General features: G+C 39.8%; 2 protein-coding genes across 3 annotated transcripts; one reads left to right on the forward strand and one right to left on the reverse strand.

Moving 5' to 3' along the window:
• The first annotated feature begins 12,120 nt into the window (after nt 1–12,120).
• Nucleotides 12,121–16,688, forward strand: LOC107801823 (SAGA-associated factor 29 homolog A-like). The gene is made up of 6 exons (XM_016625215.2): nt 12,121–12,766; nt 13,810–13,895; nt 14,286–14,339; nt 15,751–15,901; nt 16,041–16,054; nt 16,308–16,688. Exons 1-6 carry the CDS (start codon nt 12,650–12,652, stop codon nt 16,408–16,410), a joined length of 525 nt encoding a protein of 174 aa, XP_016480701.2. The 5' UTR covers nt 12,121–12,649; the 3' UTR covers nt 16,411–16,688.
• Nucleotides 16,689–16,827: 139 nt separating this feature from the next.
• LOC107801813 (GDSL esterase/lipase At5g14450) lies at nt 16,828–19,533 on the reverse strand. 2 transcript variants are annotated; one of them, XM_075233794.1, is made up of 5 exons: nt 19,186–19,533; nt 18,184–18,393; nt 17,919–18,091; nt 17,473–17,746; nt 16,828–17,375 (listed from the first exon to the last, which is right to left on the reverse strand). In XM_075233794.1, exons 1-5 carry the CDS (start codon nt 19,457–19,459, stop codon nt 17,347–17,349), a joined length of 960 nt encoding a protein of 319 aa, XP_075089895.1. In that variant the 5' UTR covers nt 19,460–19,533; the 3' UTR covers nt 16,828–17,346. The 2 variants fall into 2 exon arrangements, with proteins under 2 accessions (XP_075089895.1, XP_016480693.2); XM_016625207.2 differs by having other exon boundaries at nt 16,920–17,205.
• Nucleotides 19,534–22,658: the final 3,125 nt, after the last annotated feature.

A 22,658-nucleotide genomic window follows, 5' to 3' on the forward strand; every position in this document is an offset into this window, starting at 1 on the left:
CGAACGCGTTTGCGTAGAAGGCATTGAGGCAGAGGCATTTTGTGCTTCGCGAACGCGAGGGTGATGTCACATTCGCAAAGGAGGAATTTGGACGGGAGCTATTTTGTGCTTCGCAAACGCGAGGCACTGACCGCGTTCGCGAAGAAGAAAAGTCTGGGCAGTGAGTTTAAGTTCTGAAAATGGGACTTCGTCCCATTTTTAGTTTTTGGCGATTTGGAGCTCGAAAGTGAGGTGATTTTGGGTGATTTTCAGAGGAAACAATGGGGTAAGTGTTCTTAACTCAATATTGGTTAAATTGCCTGAATCCATGGTTGTTTTTATCATTTAATTGGTGAATTGAGTTGGGAAAATTTTAAAACCCTCTTGGTTTAAATCGAAGATTTGAGGGTCGAGTTTGGGTCGGATTTTAGTAAAATTAGTATGGTTAGACTCATGGTTGAATGGGTTTCCGGATTTTGTAACTTTTGTCGAGTTCCGAGACATGGGCCCCACGGGCAATTTTTGAGCTAATTTTCGAATTTTTATGGAAAATCATTATTATCTTGTGGAATTAATTCCAATGAATTTTATTGACTGAAACAAATTATTTATGACCAGATTCGAGGCGTTTGGAGACCAATTCACGAGGAAAGGGCATTGCAGAATAAGAATTTCGCAGTTTGAGGTAAGTAACGATTGTAAATCTAGTACTGAGGGTATGATACCCCGGATTTCGTATCATTCTACTATTTTGACGTGATGCACATGCTAGGTGACGGGCGTGTGGGCATGCACTGTTGGGGTTTTGTGACTTGGTCCGCCCCGTAGCAACTGTAAAGTTGCATACTTTGTTGAAACCATATGATACTTATATGTTTTAGAAAGAATTTCTGTAAATTGGGCTGAATGCCATGTTTGGGCCTTGCGCCAAAGCTGTTTGGACCCTTAGGGGCTGTTTCTTACCATCCTCTCACTGTTTTTGATTAAAAATCTATACTCAGTCATGTTTATACTTGTTTACCGCATAACTCAGTTGTATGACTCTATTTTGATGCATATAAATGTTTTGGGCCGAATGCCCTATTTTACTGAAATGACCGAGTGGCTTGAGAGGTTTATGACTGAGTGAGACCGAGGGCCTGATTTGTGAGGATGAGTGTGGATCGGGGCTGCCCGCCTGCAACATATTTATGACTGAGTGAGGCCGAGGGCCTGATTTGTGAGGATGAGTGTGGATCAGGGCAGCACGCCTGCAGCATACTTTATTATTATAGCACGTGAGTTGTCCGTGCAGCACGTGAGTTGTCCGTGTAGATTATAGCGCTTGGGCTGAAGGAGCCCTCCGAAGTCTGTACACACCCCCAGTGAGCGCATGTACCTATTGAGTGCGAGTGCCGAGTGCCGAGTGCTGAGTGACTGGGAGGCATGAGTGATTGTGAGGTATGCCCGAGTGGCAAGAGTGATTGTGAAGTATGCCCGAGTGGCAAGAGTGATTATGAGGTATGCCCGAGTGGCACGAGTGACTGTGAGGTTTGCCCGAGGGGCTGTTTATGATTTTATCATTTTTGCTCACCTTTGCATTGAGCCTTTGTTTGAAAAACAAACTGTTGGAAAAATATCTTTAAGTGATTTTTACTGGAACCTGGTTTAAACGAGATGATTTGATTCAAACACTGATTATAAAGCATGTTGTACTTTACTGAGATTTCATGATATGAATGTTATATGCTTTATTGCTCGTCACTACTGCTCAGTCTTTATTTATTGTTGTTACTTACTGAGTTGGCGTACTCACATTACTCCCTGCACCTTGTGTGCAGATTCAGGTGTAGCTGGACACGGTAGCGATTATTGAGTGTTCTGGTGGCTGATTTTCTTGGAGATAGCAAGGTAGTTGTTTGGCGATCGCAGCCCCTGCTCTTCTCCCTCTTATCTTCCTTTAGTTATATTTAGCTATTTTCCTGGCTGAGTTAGCCTTGATATTGTTAGACAGATTGTAGTAGATTCTCATGACTAGTAACACCCCGATGTCGGGATTTTCTTTTCCGCACTTCTGTTTTTCTTTGATTTGAACTCTTTAAATGGAGGTTTTATGTTAAATAACCTTGGAATTATATTTAAAATGAAAATATCGGTTTGTTTTGGAAATTAGTCGGCTTGCCTAGTTCCACGAGAGGAGCAACAATGACAGGGGTTAGTTTTGGGTCGTAACAGATTGGTATCAGAGCCTAGGTTACATAGGTCTCACGAGTCATGAGCGAGTTTAGTAGAGTCTTGCGGATCGGTACGGAGACGTCTATACTTATCTTCGAGAGGCTACAGAACCTTTAGGAAACTTCACATTCTTGAATTCTTGTCGTGCGAATTTGTTGATTCTAGTAATTAAACATCTGTTGTTTCATTCTCTCACAGATGGTGAGGACTCGTACTATTGGCCAGGAGGGCCAGCCACCAGTACCACCAGCCAAGGCCGCGAGAGGCCGAGGCCATGGTAGGGGCAGAGGTGTAGCCCGTACAATAGTTGGGGCAATACCTGCAGATCCACCGGTTATCCCAGATCAGGACCAGGTTCCAATTGTCGATGCACCAGCTCAGGCACCACCTATGCCTATTGTGATTCCATGCCTTCAGGAGGCCCTAGCTCAGATTTTGACAGCGTGTACTGGCCTTGCTCAGGCAGTCTCTATTTCGACAGCCGCAGCCATTTCTCAGGCTAGGGGAGGCACTCAGACTCCTATCGCTCGCACACCCGAGCAGGTTATTCAGGGACTTCAGACACCGGAGGCACCACCAGCCCAGTCGTTTGTTGTTGCTCAGGATTATGTGGTTCCCGCTATGCCTGAGGATGATCAGTGTAGGTTGGAGAGGTTTGGGAGACTCCAGCCACCACCTTTCAGTGGCACAAAGAGAGAGGATGCTCTGGACTTTTTGGACAGGTATCAGAGGATACTCCGTACTGCTGGTATTTTGGAGAAAGGAAAAGAAACATGCAAATCAATTTTAAATCAATTTAAGAGAGAAAATCCGGTAAACTCTAATTTTTAGGGAAAGTAAAAATCAGCAAAATACAAACAAAATCGGACTCATACAATATAGAATAGAATGTGTGTAGACAAAATATGGTCCAGATTCAAGAGATAGAAATCAATCGGACAGAATAGGAGAAGTAGTACTTGCCATGTTTAGGCAAGTACTAGGTGATACCATAGAGAATCAACCAGTAGCGGAAACACACAAATATGGTAAGTAAATGAGAGGAGAATCCCATTAGAAAAGGGATTAGGAGAGGGGTTTAGAGAGGAGGCGATTAGGGTTCTTCAGAGAGGGGGAGAGTTTTAGGGCGGCGGATTTAGAGGGAATAGGATTAGGGTTTGGGGTTGGGTGATTTAAAAGGGGGGATTAAATTTGGGCCGTTGATATTAGAGATCAACAGCCAGGATTTTAAAGAGGGGTTGGGTCGGGTTGTCTAGGCGGGTCGCGACCGATTTGGGCTGGGGTTATTGGGTTACTGTATTGGGCTGGTTTGGTCCGAAAATTTGACTCAAAATTGGGCCAGCTTTAAAAAATAGAAATTAAAAGATAAAGAATTTAAATAAATAGCTAAATAAATATATAAAAATGCTACTTATGCAAATTAATACTTTACAATAATAGAAGACTATAAAAAATGTAAGATATTATTTTGACCCTAAATGAAATATCAATTGCAATAAGAATGCAAAAGGTAGGTTATTATTGCAAATTTATGCAAATAGCCTAAAAATACCATTGTAATTATATAACAAATGGGGTAAAAATATTTCAAAAATGTATTAGGGATGCAAAGAATAATTATAGGTGATTAAGTCATCACAAATAATTTAAAAGAGTGATTACGGAATTTTTATGTAAATTAATGCAAGAAAAATTAATTTAAAAACTCTGAAATTATGAAAAATTATAGGAAATGCTTGTGTAAATCCTATAAATTAATAATAATGCAAAAATGATATTTTGAAACTATGCATATTATTTGAAAAATATATGAGGGCAAAATTGGGTATCAACAGCTGCCCCTCTCTACCTAGGAATGATGAAAGAGTTGTCAGGTAAAGAAAATGATGACCAATTTTGACCGAATGAGGTGATTGTTTTTTTTAAAAAATGGAGGCCGAACCCTGGTTCCTGAGTTGCCTACATATCCCTGGTGTTACGGGAATAAAGCCGTGTGTAGTTCTAGATCCAACGGCGAACGAAACCGATGGAGTTGTTATAGGAATGATCGTATGCTTTGGAAAGGGTTCTTTTGGGTAGGACGGTATCAGATAGTTTATACGTTACCTGAAACATTACGGATGTATCTCAGGACGAGTATCTGAACGGTTATCAAGTAGAAGTGGGTAACTGATAGTGATTGGGTTATGCTTGAAATAATTGCAGGATGTGAACGCTATGAACGGAAATCGGAGCGAAGATTACTCCCGTTAGGAGAACGGTTACTTCCTGGATTACCTGCAAAACTTAAAACACGATGCATGCAAGTATATATGGATTATTGCGAGAATTTAAACATGATGCAAATTCCCTTCGGACCATGAAGATTGTCTTTGGACGGTGAGGATGATGTCCTTAGACCATGACGTCCTAGGCCATGAATCATGTGATAAGGAATTCGCAGGCCATGAAATAATGTCCTCGGGCTATGAGAATGGTGCCTCTGAAAAATGACGCCTTTGAATAATGATGTACACTTTTGAGAGATCTTCGGGCCATGGAATGGTGTCTTCCGGCTATGAGGATGATGCCTTCAGATTATGACGCCTTTGGACAAAATGGCAATGTTTCAGCCTATGAAATGCAAAGACATCACGGTCAGGAGAGGGTTGAGAGGGAGGCCAAGAGGCCTCATGGGTAGGGTGGATTCAGAGGTGCTCCTATTAGGGGTCTGGAGACCCGAGTGGATCTATTTTTGCTCAATATTGTTGACTTTGATGTGACATTAGGTATGGATTGGTTATCTCCATGTCATGTTGTTCTAGATTGTCACGCTAAGACGGTGACGTTGGCTATGCCGGGAATTCCGAGGGTTGAGTGGAGCGGTTCTATAGATTATGTACCTAGTAGGGTGATTTCATATTTGAAGGCTCAACGCATGGTTGAGAAGGGTTGCCTATCTTATTTGGCTTTTGTGAGGGATGTTAGTGCAGAGACCCCCGTCATTGATTATGTTCCGGTGGTACGTGATTTTTCGGATGTATTTCTTGCAGACCTACTGGGCATGCCGCCTGACAGGGATATTGACTTTGGTATTTATTTGGTGCCGGGCACTCAGCCCATTTCTATTCCACCGTATTGTATGGCACCGGCGGATTTGAAGGAATTGAAAGAACATCTTTAGGAACTCCTTGATAAGGGGTTTATTCGGCTTAGTGTGTCACCTTGGGGTGCATCGGTTATATTTGTGAAGAAAAAGGATGGTTCCATGAGAATGTGTATTGATTACAGGCAGTTGAACAAGGTCACAGTCAAGAATAAGTATCTTTTGCCTCGCATTGATGATTTATTCGACCAGCTTCAGGGAGCGAGGGTGTTCTCCAAGATTGATTCTGGATTCAGATATTCTTAAAACAACTTTCAGAACCCGATATGGCCATTATGAGTTCTTGGTGATGTCTTTTGGGCTGACCAATGCCCCAGCAGCGTTCATGCATTTGATGAACAGTGTATTTCAGCCCTATTTGGACTCATTCATTGTTGTATTCATTGATGACATCTTGATGTACTCTCGTAGCCAGGAGGAGCACGCTCAACATTTGAAGATTGTATTACAGAGATTGAGGGAGGAGAAGCTTTATGCAAAGTTCTCCAAATGCGAGTTTTGGCTCAGTTCAGTAGCATTCTTGGGGCACGTGGTGTCCAGTGAGGGTATTCAGGTGGATCCGAAGAAGATAGAGGCGGTGCAGAGTTGGCCCAGACCGTCCTCAGCCACGGAGATTAGGAGCTTTCTTGGTTTGGCGGGTTACTACCATCGCTTTGTGGAAGGATTTTTATCTATTGCATCGCCCTTGACCAAATTGACCCAAAAGGGTGATCCATTCAGGTGGTCGGATGAGTGTGAGGAGAGCTTTCAGAAGCTCAAGACTGCTTTGACCACAGCTCCAGCGTTAGTTCTGTCATCAGCTTCAGGTTCTTACACCGTGTATTGTGATGCCTCGAGGATAGGCATTGGTTGTGTTTTAATGCAGGAGGGTAGGGTGACCGTCTATGCCTCGCGCCAGTTGAAGACCCATGAGAATAACTATCCTGTCCATGATCTTGAGTTAGCAGCCATTGTTCATGCCTTGAAGATTTGGCGTCATTATTTGTATGGGGTTCATTGTGAGATCTATACCGATCACCGGAGTCTGCAGTATCTATTAAAGCAGAAGGATCTTAATTTATGTCAGTGGAGATGGTTGGAGCTTTTTAAGGACTATGATATCACTATTTTGTACCATCCGGGGAAGGCCAATATGGTGGTCGATGCTTTGAGTCGCCGGGCAGAGAGTTTAGGGAGTTTAGCATATCTTCCAGCAGCAGAGAGGCCTTTGGCATTGGATGTTCAGGCCTTAGCGGGCCAGCTTTTCAGATTGGATATTTTGGAGCCTAGTCGGGTATTGGCTTGTGTGGTCTCTAGGTCTTCTCTTTATGACCGTATCAGGGAGCGTCAGTATGATGACCCTCACTTGCTCATTCTTCAGGACAGGGTTCGGAGAGATGATGCTAGGGATGTGACTATTGGTGATGACGGGGTGCTGAGAATACAGGGCCGTACATGTGTGCCTAATGTATATGGGCTTCGAGAGTTGATTCTTGAGGAGGCCCACAGCTCGCGGTATTCCATCCATCCGGGTGCCGCGAAGATGTACCTGGATTTGAGGTAGCACTATTGGTGGAGGCGGATGAAGAAGGATATAGTTGGGTTTGTGGCTCGGTGTCTAAACTGTCAGCAGGTTAAGTATAAGAATCAGAGACCGGGTGGCTTACTTCAGAGGTTAGAGATCCCAGAGTGAAAGTGGGAGCGGATCACTATGAACTTGTAGTTGGGCTCCCACGGACTTCGAGGAATTTCGACGCTATTTGGGTTATTGTGGATCGGCTGACCAAGTCTGCGCACTTCATTCCAGTTGGTACTACTTACTCTTCAGAGCGGTTGGCTGAGATTTACATCCGAGAGATTGTTCGCCTGCATGGTGTCCCAGTTTCCATCATTTCAGATAGGGGTACTCAATTCACATCGCAGTTTTGGAGGGTCATGCAGTGAGAGATGGGTACTCAAGTTGAGTTGAGCACAGCTTTTCACCCTCAGACGGACGGGCAGTCCGAGCGCACTATTCAGTTATTGGAGGACATGTTGCGTGCTTGTGTCATTAACTTTGGGGGTTCATGGGACCAGTTTCTGCCACTCGCAGAGTTTGCATATAACACAATTATCATTCGAGTATTCAGATGGCTCCGTACGAGGCTTTGTATGGAAGGAGGTGTAGATCTCTGGTTGGATGGTTTGAGCCGGGTGAGGCTAGGCTCTTAGGTACAGACTTGGTCCAGGACGCATTAGATAAGGTGAAATTGATTCAGGAGCGGCTTCGCACGGCACAGTCTAGGCAGAAGAGCTACGCGGATAGGAAGGTCCGTGATGTGTCTTTTATGGTTGGGGAGAAGGTTTTGCTGAAGGTATCACCCATGAAGGGCGTTATGAGGTTTGGGAAGAGGGGCAAGTTGAGCCCCCGGTTCATTGGGCCTTTTGAGGTGCTTCAGAGAATAGGGGAGGTGGCTTATAAGCTTGCCTTGCCACCCAGCTTGTCGAGTGTGCATCCAGTGTTTCATGTTTCCATGTTCCGGAAGTATATTGGAGATCTGTCCCATGTTTTGGATTTCAGCACGGTTCAGTTGGAGGGTGATATGACTTATGATGTGGAGCCGGTGGCTATTTTGGATCGGCAGGTTCGAAGGTTGAGGTCAAAGGATATAGCTTCAGTGAAGGTGCAATGGAGAGGTCAGCCTGTGGAGGAAGCCACCTGGGAGACCGAGCGGGAGATGTGGAGTAGATATCCACGCCTATTCGAGACTCCAGGTATGCTTCTAGACCCGTTCGAGGACGAACGGATGTTTAAGAGGGGGAGGATGTAACGACTCGGCCGGTCGTTTCTAGAGTTATAACCTCGTTTACCCCATTCCTACTTCTTTTTATGTTATTCGGCTATATTATGTTATATCGGGTTAGTTGGTTCGAGTCCGGAAGGAACTCGGAGTGAAATGAGACACTTAGTCTCATAATTGAAAATTTTAAGTTAGAAAAGTGGACCGGATATGGACCTATGTGTAAACGACCTCGGATTTAAATTTTGATGATTCCAATAGCTCCGTATGGTAATTTTGGGCTTAGGAGCATATCCGGAATATTATTTGGAAGTCCGTAGATATCAGGCTTGAAATGCCGAAAGTTTTATTTTTGAGAAGTTTGACCGGGGGATTGACTTTTTTATATCGGGGTCGGAATCCGATTCTGAAAATTGGAATACCTCTGTTATGTCATTTAGGACTTGTGTGCAAAATTTAAGGTCAATCGGACGTGATTTGGTAGGTTCCGGAGTTGTTTGTAGAAATTAGAAATTTCAGAGTTCATTAGGCTTGAATTGGGGTGTAATTCATGGTTTTTGTGTTGTTTGAGGTGATTTGAGGGTTCAACTAAGCCCTTATGATGTTGTAGGACTTGTTGGTATATGTGGTTAAGGTCCCGAGGGGCTCGGGTGAGTTTCGGATGGTTAACGGGTTGGATTTTGGACTTGGAACTCTGCTAGAATTTTTCTGATGCACCATCTAGTTTCCTTCATTGCGTTCACGAGTGGAGCCTCGCGTTCGCGAAGAGGAACTGAGAGGCTGGCAATATTTTCTCTTCGCGTTCACAAAGAGAAGCTCGCGTTCGCGAAGAGTGGACTGGGTGTGCATCGCGGACACGGGATATGTTACGCGTTCACGAAGAAAAGAGGAAGCAACCAAAGACCACATGCAATTGGTCTACGCGTTCGCGTAGGGGGTGTCGCGTTCGCGTAGTGAGGGGGAAAGAAGCATCTCGTCTGCGATGGCTCGAACGCATTCGCGTAGAAGGCATTGAGGCAGAGGCATTTTGTGCTTCGCAAACACGAGGGTGATGTCGCGTTCGTGAAGGAGGAATTTAGACGGGAGCTATTTTGTGCTTCGCGAACGCGAGGCACTGACCGCGTTCGCGAAGAAGAAAAGTCTGGGCAGTGAGTTTAAGTTCTGAAAATAGGACTTCGTCCCATTTTTAGTTTTTGGCGATTTGGTGCTCGGAAGTGAGGCGATTTTGGGTGATTTTCAGAGGAAACAACGGGGTAAGTGTTCTTAACTCAATATTGGTTAAATTACCTGAATCTATGGTTGTTTTATCATTTAATTGGTGAATTGAGTTGTGAAAATTTGAAAACCCTCTTGGTTTAAATCGAAGATTTGAGGGTCGAGTTGGGGTCAGATTTTTATAAAATTAGTATGGTTAGACTCCTGGTTGAATAGGTTTCCGGATTTTGTTACTTTTGTCGAGTTCCTATACATGGGCCCCACGGGCGATTTTGAGCTAATTTTCGGATTTTTATGGAAAATCATTATTATCTTGTGGAATTAATTCCAATGAATTTTATTGACTGAAACGAATTATTTATGACCAGATTCGAGGCGTTTGGAGACCAATTCACGAGGAAAGGGCATCACAGAATAAGAATTTCACAGTTTGAGGTAAGTAACGATTGTAAATCTAGTACTGAGGGTATGAAACCCCGGATTTCGTATCATTCTACTATTTTGAAGTGACGCACATGCTAGGTGACGGCCGTGTGGGCATGCACTGTCGGGGTTTTGTGACTTGGTCTGCCCCGTAGCAACTTTAAAGTTGCATACTTTGTTGAAACCATATGATACTTATATGTTTTAGAAAGAATTTCTGTAAATTTGGCTGAATGCTATGTTTGGGCCTTACGCCAAAGCTGTTTGGACCCTTAGGGGTTGTTTCTTACCATCCTCTCACTGTTTTTGATTGAAAATCTATACTCAGTCATGTTTATACTTGTTTACCACATAACTCAGTTGTATGACTCTATTTTGATGCATATAAATATTTTGGGCCGAATGCCATGTTTTACTGAAATGCCCGAGTGGCTTGAGAGGTTTATGACTGAGTGAGGCCGGGGGCCTGATTTGTGAGGATGAGTGTGTATCGGGGCTGCCCGCCTACAACATATTTATGACTAAGTGAGGCCGAGGGCCTGATTTGTGAGGATGGGTGTGGATCGGGGCTGCCCGCCTGCAGCATACTTTATTATTATAGCACGTGAGTTGTCCGTGCAGATTATAGCGCTTGGGCTGAAGGAGCCCTTCCGGAGTCTGTACACACCCCCAGTGAGCGCAGGTACCTACTGAGTGCGAGTGTTGAGTGCCGAGTGCTGAGTGACTGGGAGGCATGAGTGATTGTGAGGTATGCCCGAGTGGCAAGCGTGATTGTGAGGTATGCCCTAGTGGCAAGAGTGATTGTGAGGTATGCCCGAGTGGCACGAGTGACTGTGAGGTTTGCCCGAGAGGCTGCTTATGATTTCATCATATTTGCTCACTTTTGCATTGAGCCTTTGTTTGAAAAAAACTGTTGGAAAAATATCTTTAAATGATTTTTACTGGAACCGGGTTTAAACGAGATGATTTGATTCAAACACTGATTTTAAAGCATGTTGTACTTTACTGAGATTTCATGATATGAATGTTATATGCTTTATTGCTTGTAACTACTGCTCAGTCTTTATTTATTGTTGTTACTTACTGAGTTGGCGTACTCACGTTACTCCCTGCACCTTGTGTGCAGATTCAGGTGTAGCTGGACACGGTAGCGATTATTGAGTGTTCTGGTTGCAAATTCTTTTGGAGATAGCAAGGCAGCTGTTTGGCGATCGCAGCCCCTGCTCTTCTCCCTCTTATCTTCCTTTAGTTATATTTAGCTATTTTCCAGGCTGAGTTAGCCTTGATATTGTTAGACAGATTGTAGTAGATGCTCATGACTAGTGACACCCTGATGTCGGGCTTTTCTTTTCCGCACTTCTGTTTTCTTTTTTGATTTGAACCCTTTAAATGGAGGTTTTATGTTAAATAACCTTGGAATTATCTTTAAAATAAAAATATCGGTTTGTTTTGGAAATGAGTCAGCTTGCCTAGTTCCACGATAGGCGCCATCATGACAGAGGTTAGTTTGGGTCGTGACAGATTGGTATCAGAGACTAGGTTATATAGGTCTCATGAGTCATGAGCAGGTTTAGTAGAATCTTGCGGATCGGTACGGAGACGTCTGTACTCATCTTTAGGAGGCTGCACATATAGTATAATATAGTATAGTATAGTATAGTGTGTGTGTGTATATATATATATATATATATATAAGTTATATTCGATATTAAATATTGAATATTAAAATTTAGGATGTTAAATAAAATTTAGGTCACAATTCTATAATAAAATTTACAAAGCATTGCCTTAGATATTTCTTTTAACATCCTTTTGTCTCTAATATCTATTTAATTTTTTTATTAAAAAAAAAAATCCGTTCAGCCCATTTAGCCCGCGGGCCGAGACCGTTTAGTCCGGGACCATACGGTCCCGGGCCGGTCCTTACAAAAAGACCATTTGGCCTGATACCGTTTGACCCGTTTAATTTGAGACCGAACCGGGACCGTTTGGACCAGCCCACTTGCCGGCCTTAATCCAACCATTTGTTAGGCCAGCTGGATGCGTTAATCCCTGCTGGAGGTGCTGGGCAACAGAGAAGAAAGATAGGTGTGTGTACTATGATTGATAGAACATAGCAATCATTGAATCTCTAGCGTTACGCTCTTTAAAGTTAAGACTTGGCTTACAACATCTTCAATTTTTGGATGTTGATTGTTCTTGTGGGACACACACAATACCTCACCAAAGTTCTCTTTGAAGTATTTTTATCTTTGCCTGTCTCCTCTAAAGAACTTGAATGGCAATTATAGCCTAAACTTGAGATCCACGATAAATCAATCTTTAGTAGGACAATAGTGGCAGAATACTTTGGGATATTGAAGAAAATACGAGATTGGTCATAAATTAAGAGTCAAGATTTATTTATTTTTTCCTTATCAACAAAATAAAATAAAATCTTGACTGCTAATTAGATGACAGTGTTTTTTTGTCTTGTGGTATTACTAATTTGTTTAGGATTTAGATTCGGGTATTCCGCAGAAGTACAAGGTAGCATAACATCCAGTGACGTTTCTGGAAAACTTAATGGTTCCAAAATTCTCTAACTTCCCATATCTGCCTATATTAAATTGATCAATTGGTAAAAATATGAGATGTACCAAAAGGAGTGTAAAGCGAGTCGAATATCAACTTGGTGGATAGCGACACCGTTGACAAAATAATAAGCACACCCCCACATATAATGCTTTAGCTGTAGCCCTTATGCAAAGGAATACCTTAAAGCAAGTTATTATTGAGCCTAACGAATCAAACATCTATTTTATGAATTTAAAAAATATTTTCTTGTTTAAATCTAAATTAATAGACTCAACTCTATTTCTGATCATCAACTTCAATTGTTTTCACCTTGATTAATGCATTTGGATCTACATGGATGACAGAAGGCAACGAGCAGAAAAAGAAGAGGATGAAAGGTGACTCTGACATTCCCAGGCTCTCTCCTTCAATGCGAAATCAGCAGGAGTTCTTTGCTAGCCTGAAGGGTGAACAAGTATGGATTTATTTTCATGGAAGTGAATAAGTTCTTTCGATATTTTATAGGGAAAAGGTCCAAAATTATCCCTCTACTATGGTATATTGTTTACTTCTGTCACCCGTTATACTTTTTGTCCAATCTAGCCCCTACCGTTAATCAAGTTTTAAAAATTACCCCTAACCCTAACGTTTTGACACTGTGGCAGCTGACCCCCTCAATTTCATCCATGTCAGCTGCCATGTCATCGACCCCACCAAATTAAAACCCCACATACCCATTACATTCCCGTCTCCAAAGAATTAGGGCTCACACGACCCCAATGCTATTTTCCTCAGCCTTCAATGTCGCAAGGAAGCTGTTCTTCCCAAATTAGGTGTCGTTGTGGCATCATTGCAAACCACTTCACTTCAACGACTCCATTAAACCCTGGAAGGCGATTTTATAAATGTCCGAAGCCTAAGGTTAGTGATTCTCTAACAAAAGATCTAAATTATTATCAGTTTGCTCTAAATTATAGTCTAATAATAAAGATCTTAGTTTCTTCTCTGGTTTTTTTGTCTTCGACATAATCGTTCTTGTGGTTATTTTGAATGGAAAGATGAAATCTCGTTGAACAATGATTTGGTTACAACTAAAGATCTAACATCGTCTTGGGAAGCGATTAAAAATGATAGGGATAAATTGAAAGAAGAATTAATTGCCATGGAGGCTCTACACTAAGCTGAAGCTGCAAAAGTAATGAAATTGGAAGAGAATGTACTGTGGGGTTTTAATTTGGTGGGGTCGATGACATGGCAGCTGACATGGATGAAATTGAGGGGGTCAGCTGCCACAGTGTCAAAACGTTAGGGTTAGGGGTAATTTTTAAAACTTGATTAACGGTAGGGGCTAGATTGGACAAAAAATTATAACGGGTAGCAAAAGTAAACAATATACCATAATAAAGGGGTAATTTTGGACCTTTTCCCTATTTTATAATATCATTCAAGCACCTTTAGTATGTGAATGAGCTTTTACTTTTGTGGTGGCAATAACATAGTTAAACCTTTTACCACCAGGTGGCTGCTAGGGTCGCGCTAGAGGATGGTGAAAAGGATGAGTGGGTCATTGTTAAAGTTACTCATTATGACAAAGAAACAAAAGAGTAAGTTTTGCAATAAAGCTTCATAGTGAATGGTTAATCTAGAGGACATGATTTTAATGGGTTAGAGGGAGCATACTTTTAATTATTTAATTATGTCTTCACCAGGCTCCCTTACGTGTGCGGCCTGATTTTTTATTTAATGGGTCAAGTACGTGAATATTCTTTTTTGACTATGGATGGCGGTGAGATTCTAACCCCAAACGTCTACCTGCTATATTCTTTTTTGACTATGGATGGCGGTGAGATTCTAACCCCAAACGTCTACCTGCTATTTACATATCATCTAAAGGCTTAATTGTTAGAGAGAGCACCTTTTTATTTACTTAATTATGTCTTCAACTGGATCGTTTACATCTATAATTTGTATTAACCTTGTATCTCTCCGTGCAGATTTGAAGTTCTAGACGAGGAGCCAGGTGAAGATGAGGAAGGTGGTGCCCACATGTAGCCTTACTATTGATCTTTGGACATTTGTTGATAGTTTTTGCCCATTTTCATTTGCTTGTGTGCTTCCTTTTGATTGTTTATGCGTATCTTGGTTGTAAGTCCCTACTAGTTTGCTCATTGTTCCCTCAACCGTCAATATCCATGGATGCAAGCCTGAAACGTGTCTCTCAAATTGGCACTTGGAGTTTAGGGTCTATGATGCCTGATATTATTCTCTAAACATAATATTGTCTGAATTTGACCATGTGTGGTTTAGGACTAGGACCAAAAAGGTGTTGCAGGATGACTACTTATCAAATTGATGCAGGGAGACCTCTAAGAAAGTTTATCTTGGTAGTTTGTGGAGCATTTAGCAGCCAACAATTGGGGAAGGGTGTTTGGGGGGGGGGGGGGTATGCTGTGTGTGGGTGGGTGTGTGCGTGTGTCTGAGTGAGTGAGTACTTATCAGGTACTTCCTAGGATCAAAGTGACAGCTCCAACTTTATGTTATAGATGGAACTTCTCAAATTTACATAATGTAAGGCATTATCCCGTTACCTGATCTCAACTTCACAAAGACTCACTTTATTTATTAGATTTCCTACTTCTATCCAGCTATGGAATGATTAAATCTATTCCCTCCTTGATCGTTGTAGGGAGCATTGCATTCATGCGATGCTTAAGTGTCAAAAAAATCCTTTTTGTCCATTGGATTATTGAATGCTTTCTATACTAAGAATGCACAAGAAGCACAGAGACTGGGGAATAGTAGGTAGAAGAATGAGGGAGATTAAGAGATTTTCTGACTCCTTCTGGGACCTCGATACAAGTCAGTTTTAGTTGCCCACGAGACTAACAAATCACATTCATCAATTGGAGGAAAGAGGAAACTACAAAAGGAACAAAAAGGTATATTTTGTCCCATGGTGTGACCTCACGCAGAAAAAACTTACCTCACTTTTTGAGCTGCCAACTTCGAAGGAACAGCTCATTGAGGAATTTTAGTCACTTATATTTTCCCCCTTCTAGTACGTTGATGGATGATAGAGATCAATGAGATTTTGTCCTTTTCTGCTATTTGTTGGTGATTAGTTGCTGCCTGGTACACACTAGTAAGTAAGTCCGTAAGTTACTCCTAGCTGTCCGGCAAGTTGCTGAAACTGCTTCCTAAGAATCTGTCCACAACACCTTCTTGTAGGTATTTGTGATTAAGATTCTGCGACATCTCATATAGTCTAGACCTAATGCTACCGAAGAATTTGATGACTGATAACTATTACCGCATAACTGTGGCTTTTCACTCTTTGTACTTTGAAAGGCTGCTATTCAGCTAGTTATTTGATATCTAAGCGGCTTACAGCTTTTGCTTACTAAATGATTATTCGCCTTCTTACCGGAATTACTGGTTCTATTCTTTTGCCAATTACAGAAAGTACAAGCTACCCTGGTCACATATTATACCTTTCCCCAAGATAAGTGATCTTGCAACCACTCAAGAATTCCCTCCTGGAAAACAAGTTTTGGCAGTTTACCCAGGAACCACAGCCCTGTACAAAGCCACAGTAGTCCAGGCTCGCAAGGTACCACTATTTAGTTTTCTTTTGTCGTAATTTATCGGGATTTTCTTTATTGAGCTATTCAGAATATCATTACTCGGGAATTGATTGGGTTTTTACTTACATTTGCATGTGATGGTCCCAATGCTATATCAATTTCCAGAGGAAGACCGACGAGTAAGTGATGCTCTTACCTGGCTTCTTAGAAATCAGCGATGAACTTAAGATTCTTTAGTACTCAATAATTGAGCAATGACTTCTGATTAAACAGAAAGTGGAATCAATTATCCCAATCTGTTTTGCAGTCATCGAGCTCAATATTTCTTTTTTCTTCTTTCTTGAAATTGACTGTTGCATTACCAAAAACAAATTGACCAATGAATCATGATCCTGTTTCATGGGCTTAATGCATTATGTTTCCCTTTTGCAGTTACACATTGGAGTTTGATGATGATGAGGAAGATGGGTCTCTACCTCAACGCTTGGTGCCCTTTAACCAGGCTGTTGCTCTTCCAGATGGTCATCGCCAGTGAAATATAGTTATTTATGACTCTTTAACACGTCCAGAGTTGCTAGATTTGGACCATCTTGCTGTATGTATCTAGTCTTATAAGGGTGAGCTATGGACCTATTCGCTTTTAGTTCGTGGCATTGCTACTTATCCAAAAAAACAACTTTTATCTTTGTCGTACAATGTATTTATCCAAAAAAAATTGTTGTACGATTGTCTAATTGTAGTGTTCTTGCTGTACAGTAGTTGGACATGAAAATAAAATCCTAGTATTTTGAGCTGTAAATTTGTACTCTGTTTATTAAGGTCCCTGAGCTTATCTGGAATTGACTCTAAGGAGGAATGTCTGTCCCTTGTTACCCAATTCCTTAACAAGGGATCTTGTCATCGGCTTTATATTAGAAACTTGATAGTTTCTTCTTATGAATGATGCGAAAAATAAAGGAAAAAAACTTGTTCTTTTCTTTTTTAAACTAAAAAGAACAAGTGATTTCACTTGATAGAAGTTAAACATAGATATAAAAACCACTAATTAAGATGCAGATTATAATACAACAGTCCTAATAATGAAGACGTTTATGACAAGCATGGGTAATGGGAATGGGAGGATCAGAGAAACTGCCGTTTAGTATCTGATTTGCAGTCCATTGATTAGCAGCTTGAGAGTAATGTACTCCATCCCAGCTTATGTAAATTGAAGGGTTGGCACAAGCCCCTCCAAACACTTCTGCCCCTCTCACTATTGCTTTCTGTCCACACCATACATGCGTGTTCCCCTCATGCAATCCACAGCATATTTTGTGGGGTTCCATGAAACCTGTTCAAAATTTTAAAGCCTAAAGCCCTTGATCAAAAGATAAAGAAATGAATTGGGAATGTAATATGTACTAATAGCACCCCAAGGGTGTCAGCCGAGCTGTCAGATTAGGGTTCAAATCCCAACATGGACAAAAAGATGCTAGTTGATTTCTTCCCACCTGCATAAGTCTTGGTAGACAGAGTTATCTGGTACCAGTGCTGACGAGAAATGGCAAGTACTTAGTGGAATAGTCTCGTTAAAAAATATATACGCTCTAAAATATACCTTGGCTGTTGGCATTGCTGATCAATTCATACTTGGCAGCATAGACATCTACATATGTTATAGCAGCATGCCCGAGCTCTGCCCTCAGTGTTCTTATCCTGGTTTCCAGCTGTCTATTAAACTCTAAGGCCATCTTATTCTGGCTCTTTAAGCATCCATAATTATCAAGAACACCTGGTTTTGGATTCCTGAGGTATAATGTGGCTGTTGGCAAGCAGCCAATTGGACCTGTGTTATGTATCCAAAATGCCCTTGCCCCTTGTTGATACAGACGCTGTCAAAAATTATGAAACAAAGATAGCATTTTTCTTCATAATTAGTGCCTACAACACTACCTATGTTACAAGAATTTAACTTATGTACACTGACAGTGTAAATATTATTTACACTAACAATGTGGTTTTACACGATTAGTGTATAGATAAAATTGATAAAGTTGCATATACCGTAACTGCTGCAGAGAACTGGTTTATTATGTCTGGTATGGCTGCCCGAAGTTGTATATTACTCATCTGGCGGAAACCAACAGCTAGGTCAGTTTGGCCTATGTCAAGTGTGTAGAGAGCCTTTGAAAATTCGCGAGGACGAGGGAGTTTTTTCTTCTCTGACAAGTCTATCGCTGAGACATAGTTATAGTTGTATCAAATTAGCTTAAATGATGTAACTTGCTAGTAACAGGTCAATGATTGATTAGCATTAGTTTCCTTTTACCTTGTCTATAGAGCTCTTCAGTTCTGCCTTCGAAGCGATGGAACTGCATAATTTGAACGTCCAGTGAAAAGGGGCTAATACCACTTTGGAATATAGTCTGGTTTTGCCTACGAATGGTGGATCCTCCTGTTGCAAAATTGGCTCCGTGCCTGAAATTTGAGCCAATGGAATCTAGATAGACACTCAAGTAGGGTAGTCTCATGTGCTCAGCTGCATAAAAAAACATTTATAATCAATTAACTACCTTCATTTTGTAAGTTTCAATATGAAATAATGATATTAATCGAGAAATCATTCAATTAGAGATTCTTGGTCTAGTATGTTTGTGTTACTCAAGTCGACATTTCTTGTACCCAGTTTGTCCACCACTCCTCGTGCGGAGACTTCTCTAAGGTTGCATGCTCCCTTACTGATGTATTTTACTTCCCACAGTTTCTGCATACATACTTAGGCCGTTCATCCCAACGCAAGAGTGTTCGATTAGTGAGCTATTATGCACTCTTTCATAGGTAGCTCCTAAGCAAACTTCCTACTTGTCTCTGCATCCCTACCTCCTTTATCGCTGAGCGGTCGTTTAGGAATTTGAGCTGTTGATCCAAGCTATTCGCTCTTGACGATGAAGCTTATCCCCTAATCTTGGGGCCGGTTATTTAAATTCTTTGTATCTGTGTTGCGTCTTTTAAAGAACATCCACGCTTACCAAATTCCTTGCACCTTCTAACTGCCTAGCTAGTAGAATATATAGCATTTTATGTCATTGCATCAAAAAGCATCACTAGCAGCTCAGGGGCAGAGCCAACTCTTCGGCTACGGGTTCGGCCGGACCAAGTAGCTCTGGTCCAAATCTTATATTTGTCTTAAGAAATTCATTGAATACGCACAAATTATTAAGTTAGAACCAAGTAACTTAAAAGAACTAGAATCATAAGCTTCAAATTCTGGTTCCGCCTCTGTAGCAGCTAGTAGGGGGGGTTATTTTACATACTAAGAGAAGTCGATTACCAATAAAGTCAATGAGAAGACGACCATCTGAAAGCCTTCCAGCTGGTTTGTGGAAGAAGCTCTCACCATAAGGTGCTTGTATTGGTTGAAATGCTGCTGAGATACCGCCGGTGTCCGAATTCGAGTCCCCGAAATTGTATATTGCCGGAAAATTACATGGCGGCAAATTAGAACAACTGATGTTCTTATCAGCTTCAGTTGCTACACTCTTCAAAGGGACAAGTAGTAGTGAAACTAACAGTATTCCTGCACATTCCATTGCTCTGCTCCTCATTTGTTCCAAGCACACTGAATTCCAACTGAAGGGAAAAGAAACAGAAAGAATACTGAATGTTAGAAGCTGGCAGAAACAACTGAAAATGGTCATGCCAACCATGTTTTAAATTTTAGAAGCATTTGAGGGGAATGAAAAAGTAAGCTGTGGCAATATTCTCGTTTCTTCTGCTTTTTTCTTTTTGTATTATCTTTTTTCTATTGCAGCTTTGCTCTAAACAGTTATTGAATATTCTGACTGTCGTCTTCTTAAGATTCTTGTAAATTGCAGTAACAAATATAAACTAGAAAGCCGTAATGAAATACTTTTCGAACTATATGTCAAGACAACCATTACTTTTCATATTACTCTTAAATTAGTAGAACGATATTTGCAAGTAATTTGTTCAATAACTTTCGTGAGAAGAAAAGGAAGTTCAACAGAAATGTTACTTGCAAACATTTACAATAAAGCTAATGTAAGAAACTACTACAAAAAGAATTGAGTTTCATCCGATAACATTAATAATTACTCCCTTCTTTTCATTTTACATGATTGTATTTTATTATGCATGAAATTTGAGAATGAAAGAAAATAGGTAGTAAGACTTTTGACACACAAGTACTCTCTATATTACTACATAACATACCAAATGTATCATTAAAATAATCTTATAATCTTAATTATTTTTATAAAACTATGTCTTTAAGGGTAAAATTGAGAAGTTATGAACTTAAATATGGCACGTCATTGCGGGTGAAAAGGTGGGAAAGCAGAAAAAGAAAAACTTTTAGCCCTTTCCTCTCTCTTACATTTCTCTTTTCTCATCACCGTATCACATATGTCGAGTTATTCAATTTCTTAACTGTTTGCAGACCGGTGGATATACTACTGCCAATCTGATATGGGACATGATGCAAGCTCGTAAAATTATACCAACATTTCCTGCTGTTCAAGCATATTACGACGGCTTGAAGGTGAGTTTTCGTGACTTGATGACAAATCCATTGGTTCTTCCATCACGTTTAGATTGTTATTGATATATTAGATATGCCCCAGATCCAATCTCATAGTTGATGATTTGAACATATTTTTGTGAATGTTATTTGATATAAAAATATATGGCATTTGATATTCGTTTATCATAGTTATTATTAATTGCTTGATTAATTTAATAAAGTCATTGATTAAATTTTGAGACTTGTCATCATGATTGAGATCATGATAATGAGAGTAAAGTCTCTTACAATTTAATTTAAATTTTGTTCTTGATCGTAGGATTATTAATTTGGACATTAGTAATCCGGTTAGATCAATATTTATGTGATCGTCTTTATGGGATAAAGATTAGTTGATCTCATTAACTAAATAACATAAATAGATGATGCATATAGAGATATGATCATTAAACCGATTCATTGGATAATTCCTAATGGTTAGAATTACCATAAACTGTCAATAGAATATTCTCTTGAAGAATGTGATGTAAGAGTTTCCTTTGACCTGATATCATCATAGTAATTGATAAGTTATTTATTGTACTTTGATACTAGACATCTATGGCCCTAGGGCAATAGTTGAAAAGATATTGGGTACGATTAAATACTTGTATAATTAGTGATTGATCAATATGGAATCTGTGAACTCTTGGTAATGAGTTTAAGCTCCATGTTGTCATAAATTATAACCGACCAAATTAAGACCTTGGCCAGGGCGATTGAATGAAAGAAGAAAAGAGTTTCTTAGGTCATTCAATGGTCGATTATTTTTTATATGAACACATAGTCGGCTGCCTATAGGATTTGACATTTGAACCATATCCTAGGGTGTCCCAGAGCTATAAGGACAGAAGGAATTAATACATTATTCTTCTACAGGTTCTTGAGAGTAAATTATATACTTCATGCTATCTGGTCGTTAAGGAGTGTTGCTAGACGCCACCCTTGATTAGTATATTGATGTGATCAATTTACTACCGATTTAATATTGAACCTATGGGGTCGCACACTAACGAGTGTCCTGATCTTTGCTAAAGGATTAATTACTTTATTATTTGATAATTAAATTAAAAAATTTAATTAGTCAAATAAATTTAGTTATTAGTCCAAATAAAATATTATTATATTCTTTGCTAGCACAGAGGATATAATTAATATTGTGGACAAGTTGAAGTTTTCTATTTTAAATAAAAAAATTAAATTACATCTCTTGGTTGTTATATATATATATATATATATATATATATATATATATATATATATATATATATATATATATATATATATATATATATATATATATATATATATGCACTTGGTAATTATAATTAATATTTGTAGAATTCAATTTAAAATTAAATTCCATAAATGAGTAACATGTTTTTATTTTAAAAGTATGACTAAGTTGTAGAATTCAATTTAGAATTGAATTCCATAAATGAGTTACATGTTTTTATTTTAAAATATTGACTAATTTGTAGAATTCAATTTAGAATTGAATTCCATAAATGAGTTACATGTTTTTATTTTAAAAGTATGACTAAGTTGTAGAATTCAATTTAGAATTAAATTCCATAAATTAGTTATATATTTTTTTTAAATATTTACCATAAAGCATATGATTTTTATATAGCATAAAAATTATGTGTGTGTGTATATATATATATATATATATATATGTGTGTGTGTGTGTGTGTGTGTGTGTGTGTGTGTGTGTGTGTGTGTGTGTGAGTCCTAATTAAGAATTAGTGTGATATAGATCTTATACATATTGTAAAAACCAAGAGAGTTATTCTTGAGAAAAAAATTACTTTGAGAAAGTAATAGTGCAATACAAAGCCAAGATAGAAAATATTAGTACAAGAAAATTGTAACGACCTGACCCGTCGTTTTGAGTATTACAACCTTGCTTCCCCCTTTACTACTCAAATTGTACTTTACAGCTGTTGTGTGAATTGTCGGGGTAATTGGTTCGGGTCCGGTGAGGTTTTGGAATGAATTGGAACACTTAGTTCCAAGGTTTAAAGCTTAAGTTAAAATAGTGATCGGATGTCGACTTATATGTAAACGACCTCAGAATTTAATTCTGATGATTCCAATAGCTCTGTATGGTGATTTTGGACTTAGGAGCGTGTCCGAAAAATTATTTGGAGGTCCGTAGTGGAATTTGGCGTGAATTGCCGAAAGTTGAATTTTTGGAAAATTTGACCGGGGAGTTGACT

Source organism: Nicotiana tabacum, chromosome 17, assembly GCF_000715075.1.
Source record: "Nicotiana tabacum cultivar K326 chromosome 17, ASM71507v2, whole genome shotgun sequence".
NCBI classification, from domain to species: Eukaryota; Viridiplantae; Streptophyta; class Magnoliopsida; order Solanales; family Solanaceae; genus Nicotiana; species Nicotiana tabacum.

Bases quoted from the DNA above. Each gene is read 5' to 3' on its own strand.
- LOC107801823 (XM_016625215.2), top strand. From the start codon at position 12,650: ATGACAGAAGGCAACGAGCAGAAAAAGAAGAGGATGAAAGGTGACTCT. The intron at 13,896-14,285 runs GTAAGTTTTGCA...CTCTCCGTGCAG, and splicing joins TATGACAAAGAAACAAAAGA to ATTTGAAGTTCTAGACGAGG. The intron at 14,340-15,750 runs GTAGCCTTACTA...TGCCAATTACAG, and splicing joins GAGGAAGGTGGTGCCCACAT to AAAGTACAAGCTACCCTGGT.
- LOC107801813 (XM_016625207.2), bottom strand. From the start codon at position 19,459: ATGAGGAGCAGAGCAATGGAATGTGCAGGAATACTGTTAGTTTCACTA. The intron at 18,394-19,185 runs GTAATCGACTTC...TTTTTTATGCAG, and splicing joins TCTTCTCATTGACTTTATTG to CTGAGCACATGAGACTACCC. The intron at 18,092-18,183 runs GTAAAAGGAAAC...ACTATGTCTCAG, and splicing joins TGAAGAGCTCTATAGACAAG to CGATAGACTTGTCAGAGAAG.